We start from the raw sequence: 19553 nt of genomic DNA on the forward strand, positions 1-19553 counted from the left end.
TCTAGTGTGAGCTTCTTTTCTGTCATGCCAGTAATAGTAATTCAGTGAAGTAAAGGGCAAGATAAAAATTCAAAAGTTCATGTGGATTTAAGGTTTTCATGAACAATTGCTAGAAAAATGGCACAATGTAAATTATCTAAATCACTGACTTCTACTGCTTGAGAGACTAATGAAGGTTACTTTGGTCTGGTGGTTGTTCAGGGACATAAAATAAAACAAATACAAGTTTGTTAAATGTGCCAAGCCCTTAATATCAATAGCACCTACATACTGACACACTAGACACCCTTCATAAGGCTTCTAAAATGCAATAACTGTGGATATGAATACCTTTATTTAAAAAAATGGTTCTCTCGGCAAATGGAGATTCTATAAAGTACCTTCATTATAATAATGGTTTCTTTTTTAACTTGATGGGTTATACATGGATTTTCAGGAAATAATGTCAATTAATGGGGTTGAAATACATAACAGCAGTTATTTATATTTTGGTGCATACACAGAAAAACTAACAACTTTAATGCAGATAAAATGACTTTTCACAGTGAGAGTTACTGTATGATATGCTTACAAGATATTAAGATCTATTGTAATATAATACCTCTAAAATCTCGATCCAGCGGTGAGCAGGAGTTCATGTTACAAAAAATAGCCAATTGGAAATCTTGTGCTGAAAGAATTCTCAAGGTTTTTTTTTACTTTGTGGTATCATGGAGGCCCGAGATTAAAATTAGTTCAACGGCAATCAAGTTTTAAAGAATTTCCATTGACTTAGTGTATTGATTTAATTAAAAGTATGAAAACAGTTCCATGTTTTACAATTTTCAGTCATCCAAATAGTGTTGCTGATTTCTGGTTTAGGCTACCTTTTAACAGATTCCTGTCAAAAAAAAATGGTTTCCTTAATTATATAACACGTCAGCAAAAATATGGTGCACTAAAACTGGTCATAGCATTGGGAGCCAGCCAGCAACTAAAGTGCTTCACAATAACATTGCAGTATATTTTTTTAAGGTTCACTTTAGAGATCCAAAACATTCCTTTAATTTTAAACTTGACATTCAGAAAAAATGTGTAGAGATGCAAAAAATCATTATCCAAAACAAATTTTACTAATATATAGTAAGTAGAAAATTAACGTTATAATGGTTTGGAAAGTATGAATGACAACATGATAAAAACATGGAATTTGCATTACCAGTTCATTAGTCTCTACATACGTCATTTTTAGGAATGCTAATCAACAAATCACAAAACATGCTGTTTTCAGGAGAGCCTCCTTCCATCCTGTCATAGTCACCACCTCCCTTTCTCCAAACATTGGCAACAATCACTGTACGCTGCTTCCATCAATAAGTGAGAAGCCTTAGAAATTCCAGCAATATTGCGGCCCTGAGCTAGTAAGGCAGATTTTTTTCCTTCAGTGTAATTTAGTTTAGTATATGTCTAACTCTAGAGATATAATTTCTGATACATTTAGAAAGGCCTTGACTCTTAGCAATAGCTTTAGCTAATGCCATCCAATCTTGCAACTGATGGTCACAGAAGTAAATGGTTACTACACACCAGTTACTTTTGTGACCATCAGTTGCAAGACATCTTTAAAGAAGGAATGGCCCACTATGAAATCTATAAAAGGTAAGAAACCACGGTATTGAGTTTTGCTGATCTTTCCCCATTCCCCAGCACTGATATCTCTCACCTTGCCCACCTTGATAGGCAAACAAAATAAAAACCTCTTGATGAAAGAACTATTCATCTCACAAGAAACAATATTATTTTCTACAGTAAGTTCCTCCTTTCACCTAATGCTGTCCTGTCAAACATTTCATGCAGTAAGCAAACCCTTAAACCTTCATACACCAAGGTTGACGACTCACGATAGTCTCTGCACTTCCCTGGTTGGCTTCCAAATTTGTTCTGGACTGAAACACCTTTGCATTTATCAGAGATGACAGTTATTCTTTCACTTTAATGTGACTCTTTTCCATTCCACCTAGTGCAAGGATCTCAAGTCTAATAACTGAGATGTTGTTCAATAACACAGAAGCATAGAATGTGCCTTTTCCTAAAGCCATGGTGATAATCATTTAGCACTCCAGACTTAGACACCATGGACACGATTTTAACATTGAAAAACAGGTGTGTTGGGGGCGGAAGGGCATTCAAAATCACCACCATTTCAGACCCGCCCCCAACCCACCCATTTCCGGTTTTCACCAGGGCGAAAAGAAAGGTGAGTGATCAGCCTGCTCCCAGAAGGCGGATTGGTGACTAAAACCTTTCAAGGCGGCTATGGACCTCCATTTTTGCAGAATTTGCAATTTCAACCCCTGGGGGCCGAGATTCCCGGGCCTTCTCCTTCATGCCTCGTGAGAGGAGGCGAGAAGGCCAGAAACTGCAGGTAAGTGCCTTTCTGGCACAGCTTGTGGGCCCGGAGGATCAGGAGTGCTTCCCCCGGCCCAACAAGCCTACCTGCAACAACCACCACCCCCCCAACAACGATCGCGAATCCCCCTCAACTATCGCAGACCCCCCCCCCCCCCCCCCCGTGATCCCCGATCCCCCCTAACGATCGCAACCCCCTCCCCGCAACTACCCCGGGATATCTCAAAACTTTTCACATGTAGGTAAGAGTGTATCTGCACAGGTGATAAATAAATAATTTACTACAATTCGCACAAAGGTTCAAGAGAACCTAATTGCTAGCAGGAAAATAAGTAAGAAGAATGGTTAAAAATGGCTAAAATACACCTACTTTAACATTATGGGCTCGATATTAGCACCCGCGATCGGGTGCGTTCCTGGCGGGGGGGGGCTCCGAAAATCGGGGAATCCCGGAGCGGGTCGGGAATCCCGGAGCGGGTCGGGAGCCCGGCTCCAACCCGCCCACTTCCGGGTTCCCCACAGACGCGCTGACATGTGCGCGCAGCCCCCGCATGTGGGACTCCCGCAGGCAATTAAAGCCGGCGGGGTGCCACTTATAAGTATTTATTCTGGTATTTCAGGTCATTAACAGACCTGATTAAGGAGATATTTTACATGGGGTGGGATTTTACAAACAACTGGGACTGTTTCCCGTACTGGGGGAAACACTCCCACTTGAAATGCACGTGTTGCAGCTGTCAGCCTGTGGCAGCTGCAAAGGTCCATTTGACAGGTTGGGGGGGGGGGGGGGGGGAAAGAGACCCTCACTCATTGCAGGAGGCCACTCTGTCACTTGGGACAAAGTTTGGCCTCCACCACCCTCCTCCTGACAATCAAATTCACCAACTTGCACACTTACCCCGGGGTCCAGCCACATGTACCTACCTTGCGGACCCCCTCAGATGTACATCTTCCGGATGGGGGCCGCCGTAGCTGCAGTCATGACCTCCACGGAGGGCGAACAGCATCACCAGCCTCGCCGGCCACGCCGTCCACCTCTGACACGTGGAGCTCCACAACACAGTGCTGTGACACATCCACCTGCACAGCAGGAGGGAGGGCAACCGCAGAGAGAGATGCGTCGCAGAGGGCACTACCCTCGCCACAGGGTCCACAGACCGAGGCTCAGCTTCCTGGACCTCTCTGAGCAGCAGCGCACACGGAGGCTCAGAGTCACTCGACATGTAGTCGTGGACATCTGCAGCCTCCTTCATGCCGAGCTGCTCCCGGCTGGCCCGAGCACCATCTTCTTGCCTTTCGCTGTCAAAGTCACCACTGCCCTCAACAACTTCTCCTCCGCATCCTTCCAGGGTGCCACCAGGGACACCGCCGACGTCTCAGTCGTCTTGCCAAAAGAGCCCTGCAAATACACCTACACCCACTCTGCAGTGACACAATGGGTGGCATCAGGTGTGGGTCTTCATAGTGATCCTCAGGAAAGGGCATTATTGCAAAAACCAGACAAGATTCGCAAAGACGGGGCAGCAGTGGTGCCAATATAATATGTGATGTGAGTTGGTCAGAAATTAAATAGAAGTAAAAACCATGACAAACCCTCAAACACCCTTGTGCATCCCCTTCATGCTCACGATACGTTTGCCTTACGCTGCCTATTGCACATATGTGATGCATGCCCTGTGGCTGCAGCACAGGTAGTGGCAGGTTGAGTGAGGCTGACCGTGAAAGAGATGCATGAGAGGGTGAGTATGAGATAGAGCCATGAGATTGTATGAGGATTGGGTTGAGTGGTAGTGGCGGGATGAGTACTGGCGAGGTGAGTAAGTGCAGGTAAGATGAGGATGAGGTTTGAGTGGGTGTGAGGGGTGATGTGACAGAGTAGTGTTGGCAGTGCAGGAGATGTGGGTTGGGGGCGGTGATGTGGCAGACGGAGTGTGGGGGAATGAGTAAGTGTACTCACTTTGGCTGACCTACTGAGGTCATTGCAGCGCCTCCTGCACTGTATGCAGGTGGGCGATATGTTGGTGGTGCAGGTGACCTCCTCTGCCACCTCGAGCCAGGCCTTCTTGGTGGCAGAGGCAGGCCGCTTCCTCCCGCCCGCTGGGGGGAAGATCTCTGTCCTCCCCCTCCTCCTCACCCCATCCAATAAGAGCTGGAGTGAGGCATCATTAAACCTGGAAGCAGCCTTCCCCCTGGGATGCTCCATGCTGTAATTTTTCCTATTTCTTGCAGCATCAGTCAGTGGAGGACTGCCCCTTTAAATAGAGCTCCTCCAGCTGACAGAGCTTACTGCGCATGCGCAGTCCGCCCGACGCGCAGCTCAGCAGCGGGGAACCCGGAAGACCAGGTAAGTGGATCCAATCAGCGTGCGATCGTGCGCGGGGCAGACTGATTTCTCCGGGTGCGTTACCCACGCACCCAATAGCCCCCCCACCGCGAACCCGCCGCCCTCCTAATATCGAGCCCTATATGTCCTTTCCACGATCCATATACTTACCCCTACCTAGCAACCATGAACGCCTATTTCACATGGGTGCAATTTAGATCTGATATCCTATACCAGTGCAGCAGGAAATGGCATGCAGAACATCCATGCTCTGAATTAAAATTTAAATGAAACACCTGCCTATTAGGTGGGATTTTCCATTGCAAGTGGTCCCATCCCCCAGAAGCTATTTTGGGTGCAAAGCAGGTGGAGTTTCAGTGGACGAAACTCCAGCCCATTTTCCACTACGAGTTGCCCAATTCTGTAGCAGGCAACCAGCAGTGGAAAATTCAGCTCCAGAGGCCTTATCACGATACCTTAAATCAATAGCCTCATCTGACAACAGGTGATAACCTAGTCTTTTGTTCCAGGAATTGGAGGTTACATGGTGTGAACTAAAAATTCTTGATACAAGCATCCTTTGACTTGTCGGTTAAATAGCCTTGTTTATCATGTGGCAAGTGGAGGCTAACTTCATTTGATAAATAAGGACTACTTTGCCAAAGTAAGCAAGCTGCCTTTTGTAATCTATAAAGAAAGAAAGAACTTGCATTTATATAACACCTTTCATGACCTCAGGACATCCCAAAGTGCTTTACAGCCAATGAAGTACTTTGGCAGTGTGGTCACTGTTGTAATGTAGGGAAATGTGACAGCCAATTTGAACACAGCAAGGTCCCACAAACAGCAATGAGACAAATAACCAATTAAACTGTTTCAGCGGTGTTGGTTGAGAGTAAATGTTGGCCAGGTCACTATGAGAACTCCCCTGCTCTTCAATAGTGTCGCCAGTTTACAGGAAGATCAGCTACCCCATCTACTGGTAAATGTGGCAAAGCAGCACAATTAGTTTGCTCCTGAGACCATGCCTGCACTATAAGAGCAGTTTAAGTATTACACTTATTGACATGACAGCTGGGATTTTCCACTTAAGCAGAATCCTAGCAAATCTTGCTTAGGGTGGGAGTTTTGCCAGTCCCAAAGGCCTACCCCTGATCCATCTTATTTTCTAAGTCAGGCTATTTTGTATATTTTAGGCAAGTGTTCTGTGGCCAAGAGCTTCAGGGCTACCCCAAAAATCAACAAAATATTCTTTTCTTTCTTTAAATACCACCTTAGCCTATGCAAATTTTCCTGATTGCACTGTATGACGCAGTCCTTCAATTTTTAAATGCCCCCCGCTCCTCGGCTGCCATTTCAATCCTGGATGCCAGAAACACACAAGCCGACCTAGTGCCCAGTATTGCTATGGCACAAATAAAGGGAAATGTACTCGTCACTACAACATGCTCTCCTTCTCCCATTTGGGTAGATGTATTGTATTAGATGTATTGTATGTTGCCAATTGCTTCTGGCAGAAAATCTCTTAAGTGATGGAACACAGTGGAACTGGAAGAGCAGCTCTGGAAGAATTTCCTGTCACATTCTGCTGGACTTAAGCCAGCTCCCCGACTAACTCCAGCAGAAAATCCAGCCCGCTGAGTGCATCGGAAAGGAACTGTAGTAACAGGATATTGTTAGGATGTAGCTAGAGATGTAAGTTTGTAATGAGACATTAATCTACTTTAAACTAATAAATGGAAGTCAAGGTGTAAAAGATACCATTACACACGTGGGTCTTGGTAACAACCTTAAGCTTTTAAAACTAAAGTTAGCTCTCTATGGCATTGGCAGTATTTCTCTGGCAGTTATTAGCACCATTGTTTTGCTGACAATAAGGCAGCCAACCCTTCTATTTAAATTTAAAAAATCAGTCTGATTCTATGTGTGACGAGAAATAAAATTATGACAAATGAATGGGGACTTTGTGGGGGCTAAATCAGAGATTTAGCTGCTTTTTATGCATTTTACTAGGTTTGGGTGGGAATGGTCATGTTGGAGGGTCATATACACTTGCATAAAGACTGAACATGTTAAATGTGTGGTTCTAGATTTAGTGGTCATATATCATGTGCCATACTTGTGACTCTGTAAATGTAGGCTTTAGCATGAATCTGGGGATTTGTTCAAATATGTAAACTGATCAATGATTGAGATGGAACATCAATATGTCTAAATACCTGGTGAATGCTAAATACAATAACTCTCCCTTTAATGAACTGCTATATTGAGGGGAAAACCCCAAAACAAGGGACTTTCTGTGGAGGATGAATGCAATCTACAAGACAGCCATGTTTTTATGGAGTGCCCATTCAGAAAAAAAAACTAGAACAATCACTCTAATAAAATGGACTAAAATAAGAGGGAAAGAGGACGATGGAAGAAAGAATGAAGATGTTTTGATACATTAAAAAACTTGCTAAAGTCAGTTAAAAGTAAACTGATTGCACACACCTCTGATATGCTTCTTCAGCTTCTCCTGGTGCAGTTTTAAAATAAAAACAAAAAACTGTCAATATATTAAACAATAAAAATTTTCCCTCTTATATCAAACATATTATTGCATTTTAGATTTGTTTTCTATAAATAAGGTATTTGCACAGTAATGACAGAATCCACAGTTTTCCCCAAACCTTTGGCAGTTTGTAGTTTTTTGCTCTTTGGAAAGAAGAAAGGTTATAGTTTTCATACACGGGTCTCAAGCTTAATAGGGCATCCGCTGATAAAAGTAAATGTATCCCACGTCTTTAGGGGGTTTCTCTGAAGCACAGACTTTATGGTCATTGTAGATTACCCACCTGAATAGAAGAAATGGAGAAGCAATGAACTAATACAAAAATAAAACACACATGTACACACTCTTGATTCAGAGCAATTAAACAAAACAGTAGAAAGCACTCAAATATCTTGGTGCATTCATAAAATTTACATATCATTTTTTGTTATGCCTTTCAGAAATATATTTTTCTCAAACAAAACTTTTTTCCCCATGGTTTTCCTACTAACTAATAAGTAAAACACATCTCCCCACTAACTCAAGTTTGTTGCATTACAAATTCATCGAGAAGCAAATTGCACCTGCACTAATTATCTGTTCAAAACTGAATTGGTGCTAATATAGAATAAAGTTATAAAATCCTTAATAAGTTTAATATTTTAAAAAATCCTTCTCAAACAAACCAGTGTTTACCTTCCCTCCTTTTTGATATGGCAGACATAATGACCAGACATTGTAGATGTTCCCACATGGCTAATAAAGGAAAACAGCTCATATCCTGCAGATAAAAAAACCATTGGTTTAATATTAAATTACATTTTATATCATAGCAACATAAAATATAGAAAATAGCCGTGGCAAAAATCTTTCCCCAGTACCGCTTAAAATTTGCATTTGTTAAAAGATCTGCTAAACTTGTACAAATGAATTTTAAACAATTCTACGTTAATGATTCAGCCAATGACCTACATTAAAACCAGTCAGTCACTGAAATGAAGATATTTGCTGAACTGTGCACCTTTTTAAAAACTATATATTATAAAACTATTGAACAATTTCTAAGTAACTTAGCAGCAGTATGCTAACTAGTCACATGATCTATACTTTTTAAAGTCTGTTATCATACATATACTATTCAAGAAATGGATGGGCAATAAATGCAGCCTTGTCTGAACTGCTCACATCATGAGAACAAATTAGAAAAACAAACAATAGAGACATTCAAGTGCTGGAGACAGTGCAGAAAAGAGCAACGGGGTTGATTCCTAGTATCAAAGGTCTGCGTTATGAGGAAAAACTAGAGAAACTTGAGCTTTTCAGCCTGGAAAGGAGGTGTCTGAGAGGGGATCTTATACAGATATATAAAGATAGTTAAGAGAATGGAAAAAATACATTTGGAATATTACTTCATATTAAATAATAAAAGTAGGTTAAAACCAGTAAAAGGCAAATTTAGAACTGGGATCAGGAAATCCTTCTTCAAACAAAGAGTAATCAATGTATGGAATATACTTCCAGATAAAGTAATGGAGGAACAAACCCTGGAATCATTTAAGAAACAGTTGGATGTTGTAACGGCTGGATTTTAAGATTTTTCTGGTTGTATGAATCAAGATAGGCTGAACGGCTTATTCTCATGTGTAATTATCTTGTGATCGACTTGCACTTTGGATTCGACAATTGGCATATGTCTCCCAGAAGTTCTTGATTATGTCCCGGAGAGGTCGACAGCACAAATTCAGGAAAAATGATATTTTGGTGCTCATGGGAGATTTGAAGAAATCCTCTTTGGTATCAGGAGTCTCTAGGAGTGTGTTATGTTTTTAGGTTTTTACACTAGGTATTTTCATTGGGTTCAATATCAGAACACCCCCGTAAGAGAACCTGTGCGCTTGAGATGACTTACCCAATATCGAGGAAAATGCAGTGATCCCAGAAGTTGAACAGCGAACCATCGTCATTGTATTCTGGCTTACTGGATATACCATACTTGCCTACAAATTGGGCCGTGCCCATTTTTAGGGGCGTGGGGCGGGGAGTTCACATTCCCCATGCCTGGAATCAAGAGGTTGTCCAGATATTCAGCCTCAGGCCTCATTTCAATGTTGCCAGCGAAGCGTGAAGAGCCCGCCAGTGAAGCTGAATCCACGTTCAGGCAACTTCGAGCATTGCAGCAGTCCTCAGTAAGTGTTGTCAGGGATTACGTCATAGGACCCCAATTTGCATATTAAAAGGGGCCTAACACCCGAAACAAACAGGACGGCAGCAGGCCACATTGCCAGAGTTAACGAGGCGATAAGGCTACTGATCCCATTTTGAGGCCTTTACCGCCCCATTAACGCCAGGTGAAGCAAGTGAAAATTGACCCCAATGAAAGAAACAATACTGAGCAGAGAAAAAATTAACTGACACTCAGGTACACTGCCTGTCTTTCAGAGAGAGCATGAATAGCTAATGACATATAAAACAATAAGGTTTTACAACATCACAGTTTACATGTCAATCACATAATCCTCAGGACCAATGGGATTAGGGACAGACTCTTGTGGTGTGTGTGAAATGCAGAATTAAGAAGAATGCTTATTTTAAATGGGTTATCTCCTCTGTTAAAATAGCAGACAGTCAAAGGCATGAAGCCCTCATACAGTGATTTGGAAAATCCTAGTTTCAATGAAAGTGACTGAAACTGATTGGATCTTATTTTAATTACGGCCTATTCTTAATACAAGAATTCTATAAAATGCAGGAAAAACTACATTGTGATTGGCTGATCTTTACTTTTCAATGGTATCAAATGTTCTGCATTACATAGAGAATCAAAGAACAAATATTCTGTGTGTTAGGTGGGAAAATCACCTTACCACAAAATGCATACACAAATTTTACTTTTCATGTTAGGGAAATGTTCCAACAGAGAGAAAATCCTCTACTGTCAAACAGATAATGTAATAAATCAGCATTATGTTTCTTTAATAAATATTACATATTTTTATTGGTCACTATATGTTGTAGCTGAATTCATTTTTTTGATTACTTTTTTTGCTTTATTTTGTAAACTAACATTTGCTAAAGTGGTATGTGTTAGCTCAGTTGACTTACTTCCAGGTCCATCCTTGATTCGGGGTCCTGCCGGTTCTGCTTCTGCATTTGTATTAACATCCGATTGTGTATCAACATCCGATGCTGCCTCGCTCTCATCCTCACTGTCTGCATGTGTGAAGATCCAGTCCAGTGCTCTCTCCAGGTTGTTATTCTACAAAAACAGCCCAGCTGAGATTAAATTTACCTTTCTAATTAAGTCTTCTGATTCCTATTAAAAAGTATCTGCACCACATCATCAAGTTGGAAGGTCAACAGAACGTCACTAATGATACAGTCCCCACCACTTACACCGTCTGTACTTACCACGAGCAAATGGCAGTAACCATAAGGTTCAATTATCAAGGTGCTGCTCATAACATATTAAGCACGCCAACTATTATGGGCAGTTCAATAAGTACTTCCCCAGTACTTACCGATTTAAAAGGCTCTGCTGATATCAGCCAAAGTTGGGTCTTCAAGCAGCTACAAAAATAGAAAATGTTCCAGTTTCTATTTTCTTGAGCTAATGGTACAGGACAGTGAAATAGAGGTCGACCCAGCAATGCCATGTGCCACAAAATTTCCACACCCTCCCAAATAGAAAGCAACAGATCAATATTCCGTGCCCCCTCTGATGTAAACAGAGTAACCAATTCTCCCCTCACACATTCAGAAGAATTGCAAGGATTAAAAAGAGTGATAATCCAACAGAGCACAGCACAACTCCCCCACCCCACTCCCCACCCCAAAACCAAGAAGATTCTGGGGGAATGGGTCCAGCTAATTTTCAACCCACTCCCCCCAGCCCCCCTTCTCCACTATGAATTTCATGGATTGGGGGAAGGGAAAGCTCTCCTCACCTCCTCACCACCTCCCCAGAGAAGAATTTCAGCAATTCAAGGGGAGGCTAGGTGCAGCGCATCACCACATCAGGCCAATGATGCTCTGCTAATGCTAGGCATGTTCTAGGATAGTTTGTTGCTGATACAGGTCTTCTCTAGGGCTAGAGAGAGAGAAGAAGGAAGAGAGATAAAGTTTCGAGGACCAAACAAAGAGACATTATGGGGCAAAGAGGGGCAGAGAGAGATTCGGCGGACAAAGAAATAGACATTCCGGACAGAGAGAAAGAGAGATTGGGGCAAAGAACGACAAAGAGAAATTGGCAGGATAAAAAGATTGCCAGCATAGAGACACAGACACTTTAGAACAAGACAAGTTTTCCTTGTTGTGAAGAGTCCCATTTGCTTCAAGACTTTCTTATCTGCTTACGTCCCCATCCTCAGACATTTCATTGCTCACTTAAAGGTACTTGGATTCTCCCAGTACTGTTCAAATATTAACTCTAGACTACAGAAACAAATGTATGTAATGTTATCAAATATGAACTGGTGACAGAGATACATGTTGGGGCAGTATTCTAAGATTTTTATAAATAGGAAAATGATTTTAACACCCACATTCTAGTAGCAGTAAAGATGTAATAGTGGTTATTAAGAATATTGTGTAGATTTGTTTCCTGCTTACCTCAGTGGTACCACCCTCAATATCATTCGGAATCACGTTCTAAATTGCTATCATCATCTATTATTGTCTGCGACTAATTGCAGAAATTAGAATGCACAACTTATCAGATCACAGTTAAGGTTAGTAGACAAAACAGAGAATGAAAAACCTTACTGTGAACACTCAGCTTTATTTAAATATTAGATATCATGCTAAAATGAATTATATGGCATTATGAAACACACAAAACTCGGAACAGAAGCTGGTTAATGAGCCTGACCCAGGCTCCTCCAACAGCACTTCAATTGATGCTTAATAACAATTTGATACGTGATATGAATAATACTATTAATAATGTCAATTACTAATACAAAGGCAATTTGACTGCTTTTGTATTATAAAGACCCTGTGATCATATATTTCTATCTGTCTAGTTTTTTTATGTTCCTAAGAGATTTCATGTAGAATATTTTTTAGAACCAAATCAATCAAATTGATTTTTAAAATTTAAATGAATATTCAAAATAGAGTGTTCCTATGTTCACCTGAAATCTGCAAAATAGAATTTAAAAAATCTTTACCGAGAGATTAACGATTTGGAGATGTGTGCTTTCGTAGAGTGATATAAAACTACAAGTTTACATTTCAAAAGATATTTTACATTTACAGGAGATTGGCACGTTGATGAATTGCCTTTTACCAGTGACAATGAAAAAGAGATGAGAGGCCGATGCCATCTCTGTTCTGCCGCCTCTAATTCGCCGCTATGGTGTATTCTAATCAGTTTTCCAGTAAATTCTGGCGTAAATTCACCACTGTAGGATCATGGTGCACAACGGTCTAACTTATGCTGTTTGTCAACAATATTGATATTGCAGGAAATTCCCAGCCACTAATCTTATTACATACGTGGATTTCCCATATTGAGAACAGAGTCGGAGAAGTGTTTCTCTTCCATGTCTGTCATATTCATGTTGCTGCTTCTCACTCATCTTCTGTTGGTCTCTCTGTCATCTTCTACCTCTGTGTCTCTCTTTTCTTCTCTACTATCTGGCAGTAAGTGGCATCCCCTTCCTATTGTCGTTTTCTCTATCATTACTCCTATCAGTTAGCTCAGGTCTTATCATCCTCCCCATCCCCACTTTCTACCACTGTCCCTATATGTTGCTCTCTTCCCCCCCTTTTCTGTCTCTCCTTCACTTCCACTCCCCCCATTGCCTCTGTGTCACTTCACATTCTCCCCCTCCTTGCCACAATTCCAAACTTTAAAAGATTAAAAGCATGTCTGTTTTCCAATTCTATATTAGGAAACAGGCTTTTGTAAGAGCACAAGAAATGGGAACAGGAGTAGGTCAGACGGTCCTTCGAGCCTGCTCTGCCATTCAGTAAGATCAGGGCTGATCTTCTACCTCAACTCCACTTTCCCACTCTATCCCCAATATCCCTTGATTGATTCCCTTAGTGTCCAAATAGCCATCGATCTCAGCTTTGAATATACTCAACGACTGAGCATTCACAGCCCTCTGGGGTTGAGAATTCCAAAGATTCACAACCATCCAAGTGAAACTTCTTTCTTCATTTCAGTCCCAAATGGCTGACCCCTTATCTTGAGACTATGACCCCTAGTTCCAGACTCTCCAGCCAGGGAAAACAGCCTCTCAGCATTTACCCTGTCAAGCCCTCTAAGAATTTTATAGTTTCAATGAGATCACCACTCATTCTTCTAAACTCCAGAGAATATAAGAAATAGGAGCAGGAGTAGGCCATCCGGCCCCTCGAGCCTGCTCCTCCATTCAACAAGATCATGACTGATCTTCTACCTCAACGCCATTTACCTGCACCATCCCCATATCCCTTGATGCCTTTAATATCTAGAAATCTATCAATCTCTGTTTTGAATGTATTCAATGACAAAGTCTCCACAGCCCTCTGGAGTAGAGTATGGGCCCATTCTACTCAAACTCTCCTCATAGGGATCAATCTAGTGAACCTTTATTGCACCCCCTCTAAGGCAAGTATATCCTTCCTTTGGTAAGGAGACCAAAACTGTACACAGTACTCTTGGTGTGGTCTCACCAGAGCCCTATATAATTGCAGCAAGACCTCCTTACTCTCATACTCCAACTCCCTTGCAATAAAGGCTAACATACCATTTGCCATCCGAATTGCTTGCTGTACCTGCATGTTAACTTTCTGTGATTCCTGTACAAAGACACCCAAATCCCTCTAACTACCAACATTTCTTAGTCTCTCACCTTTTAAAAAATATTTTGCTTTTCTATTCTTCCTACCAAAGTGGATAATTTCACATTTCCCCACATTTTGTAAACTTCTATGATTCTATAGGCAATTGGGACTAGCTTAGTGGTATAAACTGGGTGATATGGACATATTGGGCCGAAGGGCCTGTTTCCATGTTGTAAACTTCTATGATTCTTCTATACTCCATCTGCCATCTTCGCGCCCACTTAACCTGTCTATATCTCTTTGCAGCCTCTTTGCACCTACCTCACAGCTTACTTTCCCACCTAGCTTTGTATCGTCAACAAATTTCGATACATTACACTCAGTCCCCTCAACTAAGTCATTAATATAGATTGTAAACAGCTGAGGCCCAAGCACCGATCCTTGCACTGCCCCACTAGTTACAACCTGCCAACCCGAAAATGACCCGTTTATTCCTACTCTGTTTTCTGTCCAATAACCAATCCTCAATCCTTGCTAATATATTACCCCCAATCTCATGTGACAACCTCTTTATTTATTAAAAGCACTTAAAGTACTTACTCTGTAATCTGAACAAAACAAGCACTTTAGAGGACAGAGCTGTCTGTTCCTATTAGGAAACTGCAAAAGAAGGGCCAGAAGACATCAGGGATAGTGGGCACATCGCCTAAGGACAGAAATCTAAAAGCCTCGTCCACAGCTGTGCTGGTTGCTGTTTCGACCAGCAGAACAGGAGGAAAGGTGGGCAAGTGACCTAGGGTCAGAATCCCAACACGGTGAGGGCAGAAGTACTGGTTGTTGTGACTGACGTGAAGCCCAGAAACAGAATGGGAATGGAGCCCAAGATGGCAGGGGCAGGTGCCACTTTCTGTTGCCAGTTGTGGCACACGGACCAAAAGCCAGAGCGGAGGGCAATAACCTGAAGTATTACACCTAAGGCCAGAGATGGCCAGGGCAGAACAATACTCAGAGGTGGTGTGCCTTGTTCAGCTGAAAAGTGTGGGCTCTGCTCACCTAAATGATAGTCCATTTGCAGGGGTTGGGGGGGCGGGTGGGTGGTGAAGATATGCTCAGGTAAGGAGCGTTGGCTCCAAATAAACAAAACAATCATCAGTTTGGTGGGGGTGGGGGGGGTGTTTGGCTGAGGGGCATGGGTTCTAGTTAGTTAAATAATTCTCAGTGTGGGGTTGGTTAGCTCCAAATACTGGTCAGTGAGCACTATTTTTCTGCTCAGTGAGGGGGTGAGTGTCAAGTATGGGTTAGGGGTTCCTTCTGTGCTCATGGGGGAGGGGGAAAGAGGTAAGCACAATTTCCTCGCTATTAACCTCCGTACGACGGGCAAACGGGGGTCGGGGAGGGTTAAAAAGTGAAATATGCGGAACACGACCCCAACCCAGCATGCACGCGCCCATCGCCTTTTTTTTTACAGCGGCTGGCATCGGGGTGTCTGAATGTCCCACCGTGGAGAGGCTGAAAACATAATTGACATATTTAAATTGGGCTCCAACAGTGCAATTGGGAGCCCGATTTGAAACTTACTGCTGCTGCACGGGTCTCCCAGGGGTCGGGAAACTCAGCAGTAAAGTGGAAGCGGGAAGTGCCGGCTCCACAAGGGAAGTGCCTCTTCCAGCACTCCATGTGGGCCAGGAGGTGTCAGAGTGCTCCCCCCGGGCCCACAAGGAAGCCTTCGACCTCCCCCCAGCCCTCCTGGTTGCGGGCCTCTCCTCCTCTCCTCCCCGCCCCTCCCCTCCCCTCCCGGTCGCAGACCTCTCTTCTCCCCCCCCACCCCACCCCCCGCACCTCTCCTAGTCCCCTTGGACTGTCCCAAAGGGTCCCCGGCTGCTGCCGCTGGTGTTCCCTCCCACTGGGCCAGGCTGTCCATTTGGCCGCTGCCTTGGGGTGGGGGGGGGAAGACGAACCTACAAAATGAGGTCCTGCTGTTCAGCCATTTTCAGCTTCACCCTCACCCTCCCCACAAATTTCGGGGCCAATATCTCTGCTAAGTGGAGGGAGAAGGAAATCCAATGTGAAACACAATATTTCTGTTCTGAGAGGGGGAGGATTATTTTCTCTCTGCCGAGTGTGAGGGAGAATGAAATGCAAGGTTGGGCTCTGATTCCGATATTTATGCTCGGTGTAGATGGGGTTTGTTGTATGTGGGTTTGTAGTTTGATCCCATAACTCTGCTCATGGTTGGGCCAGAATTTATACTCAGCAGGGGGCAGGATGTTGCCACCCGTTTTCTGCTGAGTGGGATGCGGGGGGCGGGATTTGTGATTTCCGTTCAGTGGAGGGACAGAGTGGCACCCCGATTTCAGGTTCATGGGGGTGTGGGCTTAATGTTTCAAGGGAGATATTGCACGTTACAACAGAAGATTGAGACTCCATGCATTGTTTCATGGAGGCACCAAAGCTGGGGGTGGACATGTTGACCAACGTAATTCCAAGGGCATGAAGTAGGGGGCATTTGGTAGCTTGTGCAAGCGGCCAGTGCACAAGGGGCAGGCAGGGGATAGGGCTTTACAGCTGGCATGGACTGTTAGGGGTAGGATATTGTGCTATCCATGGTGCTTTTGTTTGTGGGGAGGGGAAGAGAGAAGAGGAACATATCAGGCTAGGAAGAAAGTGGAAAGTTTTCCAGGGAATCTGTGAGGGGCCAAAAGAATCATTTCACTTTGAAAATCTTAATCTTACCTAGGTATAAGGATCCACAGCAATGGGCAAGGTGGGGGGGGGCAGGGTGTTGGGGTGGGGGCAGGGGATGGCACTGAAAGCCATTCAATAGTTGTACTTTTCGAACCGACATTCCTCCACTTGCATTGTTTTCGAACTTTCTTCCATTTTCACTCATTATTCACTCAGTGCCACATGTGCATTTTCAGGGCAAGTTTTCCAGATTTCAGCACTGCTGAGCTGTGAGGCCAACTTTACAAAAATTTGCGGATGAACTCTAACAGCCCAGGATTTACTTTCGCAACCTTCATTTCATTCACAAAGATATCGATTTTAGACAATACAGGTTGACTTACAATATCGTCTGTTCGCTTTTTCAGGTTTCTGGGAGGCTGCAATCAAAATTTATTTTTAGAAAGGAGTACCCGAGGATTATTAAGGGTTATGGTTGGGGCTGTCATGTAACGTTAGGTGCTGCCCCATTGTAATTAAATAGTCACCTATCATTATGTTCACAGCGGCACCTACAGGCACAGTATCTTAGGAATCCTGAGACCATGCACCGTTTTAAATAGACTTTTCTCCCCCACCAGTTTTAAATCTCTTTCCCTCTTCCTCTCCTGGAGGACACAGAATCTTGCTGGTGTATGGTTCAATGGGTGCTGGGAAAAAATCCGATATCTTCCCCAAGTGGTCAATCTTAATATATAAGCCTAAACAACGGGTTAGGTGGCTAGTTGACTGTAGACAGCCTGTTTAACAGTCAAATCCAAACATCTCTATTTCAACATACATGTACTTTCTAGCAGGGGTCACCTGATAGCAAGCAGTGGAAGGAATGCTGGCTGATTTCCCACCCCAACCCAAAGACATGGGGCCCGATTTTACCAGGGGTGCGGGTTGGCAGCGGGTGGTCAGTCGGGCTCGAGAAAAACGCCCCGTCCGAATTGAGTGCGTTGCGCGCGCGATCGCGGGATGATTGATGTAATTAGCCGGCAGTTACGGGTTCCGCGCTTCTCAGCCTGCGCATGCGCATTGACGTCTGAGCGATGTTGGAGCTCTATTTAAAGGGGCAGTCCACCAAAGCCCCTCCAGCCACAACCTACATTCCATGAAGGATGGAGGAGCGCAGGGGTAAGGCTGCTCCCCGATTCACGGACCACGCCCTCCAGGTGCTGCTGGACGGGGTCCGCATGAGGAGGGAGACGCTGTTCCCCACGATGGAAGGAGGTGCCCTGGCAGCGCCACCAAGAGGGCATGGGAGGAGGTGGCCGCGGAGGTCACAAGCAGGGGCAACACCACCCGCACTTGGATTCAGTGCCGCAAGAGATTCAATGACCTCACCAGGTCCGAGAAAGTGAGTACACTAACTCACTCTGCGTCACTCCGTCTTCCACATCACCTCAACCACCTCACAACCCCATCTCCACTGACAGCACTGCGCTCCCGCACCAATCCTCACAGCCACCCAACTATCATCCTCACAGTGCCTGCACGTACCCACCGTCCCTGTCCCCACTCGACCACTACCGCACACCCCAATGCCCATAAAATGGGATGGCCATGTGGCACACGCATCCTCCCATCCACCTGCCACACGCTCAACCCACTCACACCAATGCCTGAAGCGTCTCACATTGTAATCATCACTCAATAACGTTTTTGTGTTTTGCCCTCACAGGAGAAGAGGTGCAGGAACGCACGCAATAGGCCACGCACCGGAGGGGGCCCGCCACACGAGGTGGCTCTGACAGACGCCGAGGTCGAGGCACTGGAGATCAGCCGCACGCTGCATTGCCTGTCGGTGGCGGATGGCGAGGCTGTTTCTGGCGAAACGGCCGGTAAGGGAAAGCTGGCACTCATCACTCATGATCGTGAATGATCTTAGCATCACATGGCATATGCCGCACCGCCACATTTGGACACATGCCTGATATTGCCCTCTGTTCTCTTGCAGGGCCGTCTGCGATCGACGTTTCGGTTGAGGGCGATTCCTCAGAGGACATGCCCGTCTCTGAGGGTGCATCGTCACACATGAGCCTTGCATCCACCAGCGCAGATACACACACCTCGGTGGGTCCCCCCACTCAGTTAGTTGGGATTGCACATGGTGAGTCACCGCGCACACGTGAGCATGAGCAGACCCTGGTGGCAGGGTCAGCCGCGGAGGGTCCGCGTCGGTGGGAGCACTCTTCTCCAGGCTCTGCTCGGCCGGACCCAGATGCTGAACCCAGAAGGCCATCAGTCAAAAGGAGAGTCGTCGAGGGGCACCAGCACATTGCTGAGCTACTGGGAGAGGTGCCACGCGCACTCTCCACAATCGCACGGAGGATGGAGGAGTCCAACTCCTGCATGAGGAGAATGGTGGCACAGGTGCAGGAGGGTATCGCCGAGATAGTGTCACAGGGACGTGAAGGCATCTCTGAGATAGTGTCGCGGGTAGGTGTGGGAACGTCTGCGGTGGAGGACAGGCTAGCCTCCCTCGAGCGTCACGCACAGCTCACCAATGAGTCCATCCAGGCCCTCACAACGGCTGTTCGGATTCAGGGTGAGCAACATTCTGCCGCCATCAACAGGTTCACAGATACATTGGAGGTGGCCTTGCAAGGTCTCACCCACGTCATCCAAACTGCCGTCCAGCAGGGTGGAAGGGTGATGTGGGCCTTGGCCATGAGAGGAAAGATGGTGAACGGGGAAATGGAAATGTGGACGCTACTCAAGGCGCCCCCACGTCTCACCCGTTGCCCCTCTCTCAACCAGTGCCCGCAATAGTCCATCCTCTCCAGGTGGCCGAGTCTGCCCCTGCACAGGTGCAGGAGGAGC

At 44.8% G+C, this 19553-nt stretch overlaps 1 protein-coding gene across 2 annotated transcripts in view; it reads right to left on the reverse strand.

Annotated features, from left to right (window-relative positions):
* Positions 1-2575: 2575 nt before the first annotated feature.
* Positions 2576-19553, reverse strand: part of usp13 (ubiquitin specific peptidase 13) — a 95866-nt gene continuing 78888 nt past the window's right edge. Inside the window, exons 19-22 of one of the 2 annotated variants that reach the window (XR_010965507.1) lie at positions 10347-10500; positions 7941-8025; positions 7384-7548; positions 2576-7229 (exon numbers count right to left, since the gene is read on the reverse strand). Coding sequence is in view for 1 of the 2 variants with exons in the window: in XM_067995306.1 (XP_067851407.1) it covers positions 7455-7548; positions 7941-8025; positions 10347-10500 (333 nt within the window). In the remaining variant the exon portion in view is untranslated. Of the gene's footprint in view, positions 7549-7940; positions 8026-10346; positions 10501-19553 lie in introns of both variants that reach the window. The other variant, XM_067995306.1, reaches the window with a different exon arrangement.

Source organism: Heptranchias perlo, chromosome 13 (assembly GCF_035084215.1).
Source record: "Heptranchias perlo isolate sHepPer1 chromosome 13, sHepPer1.hap1, whole genome shotgun sequence".
NCBI classification, from domain to species: domain Eukaryota; kingdom Metazoa; phylum Chordata; class Chondrichthyes; order Hexanchiformes; family Hexanchidae; genus Heptranchias; species Heptranchias perlo.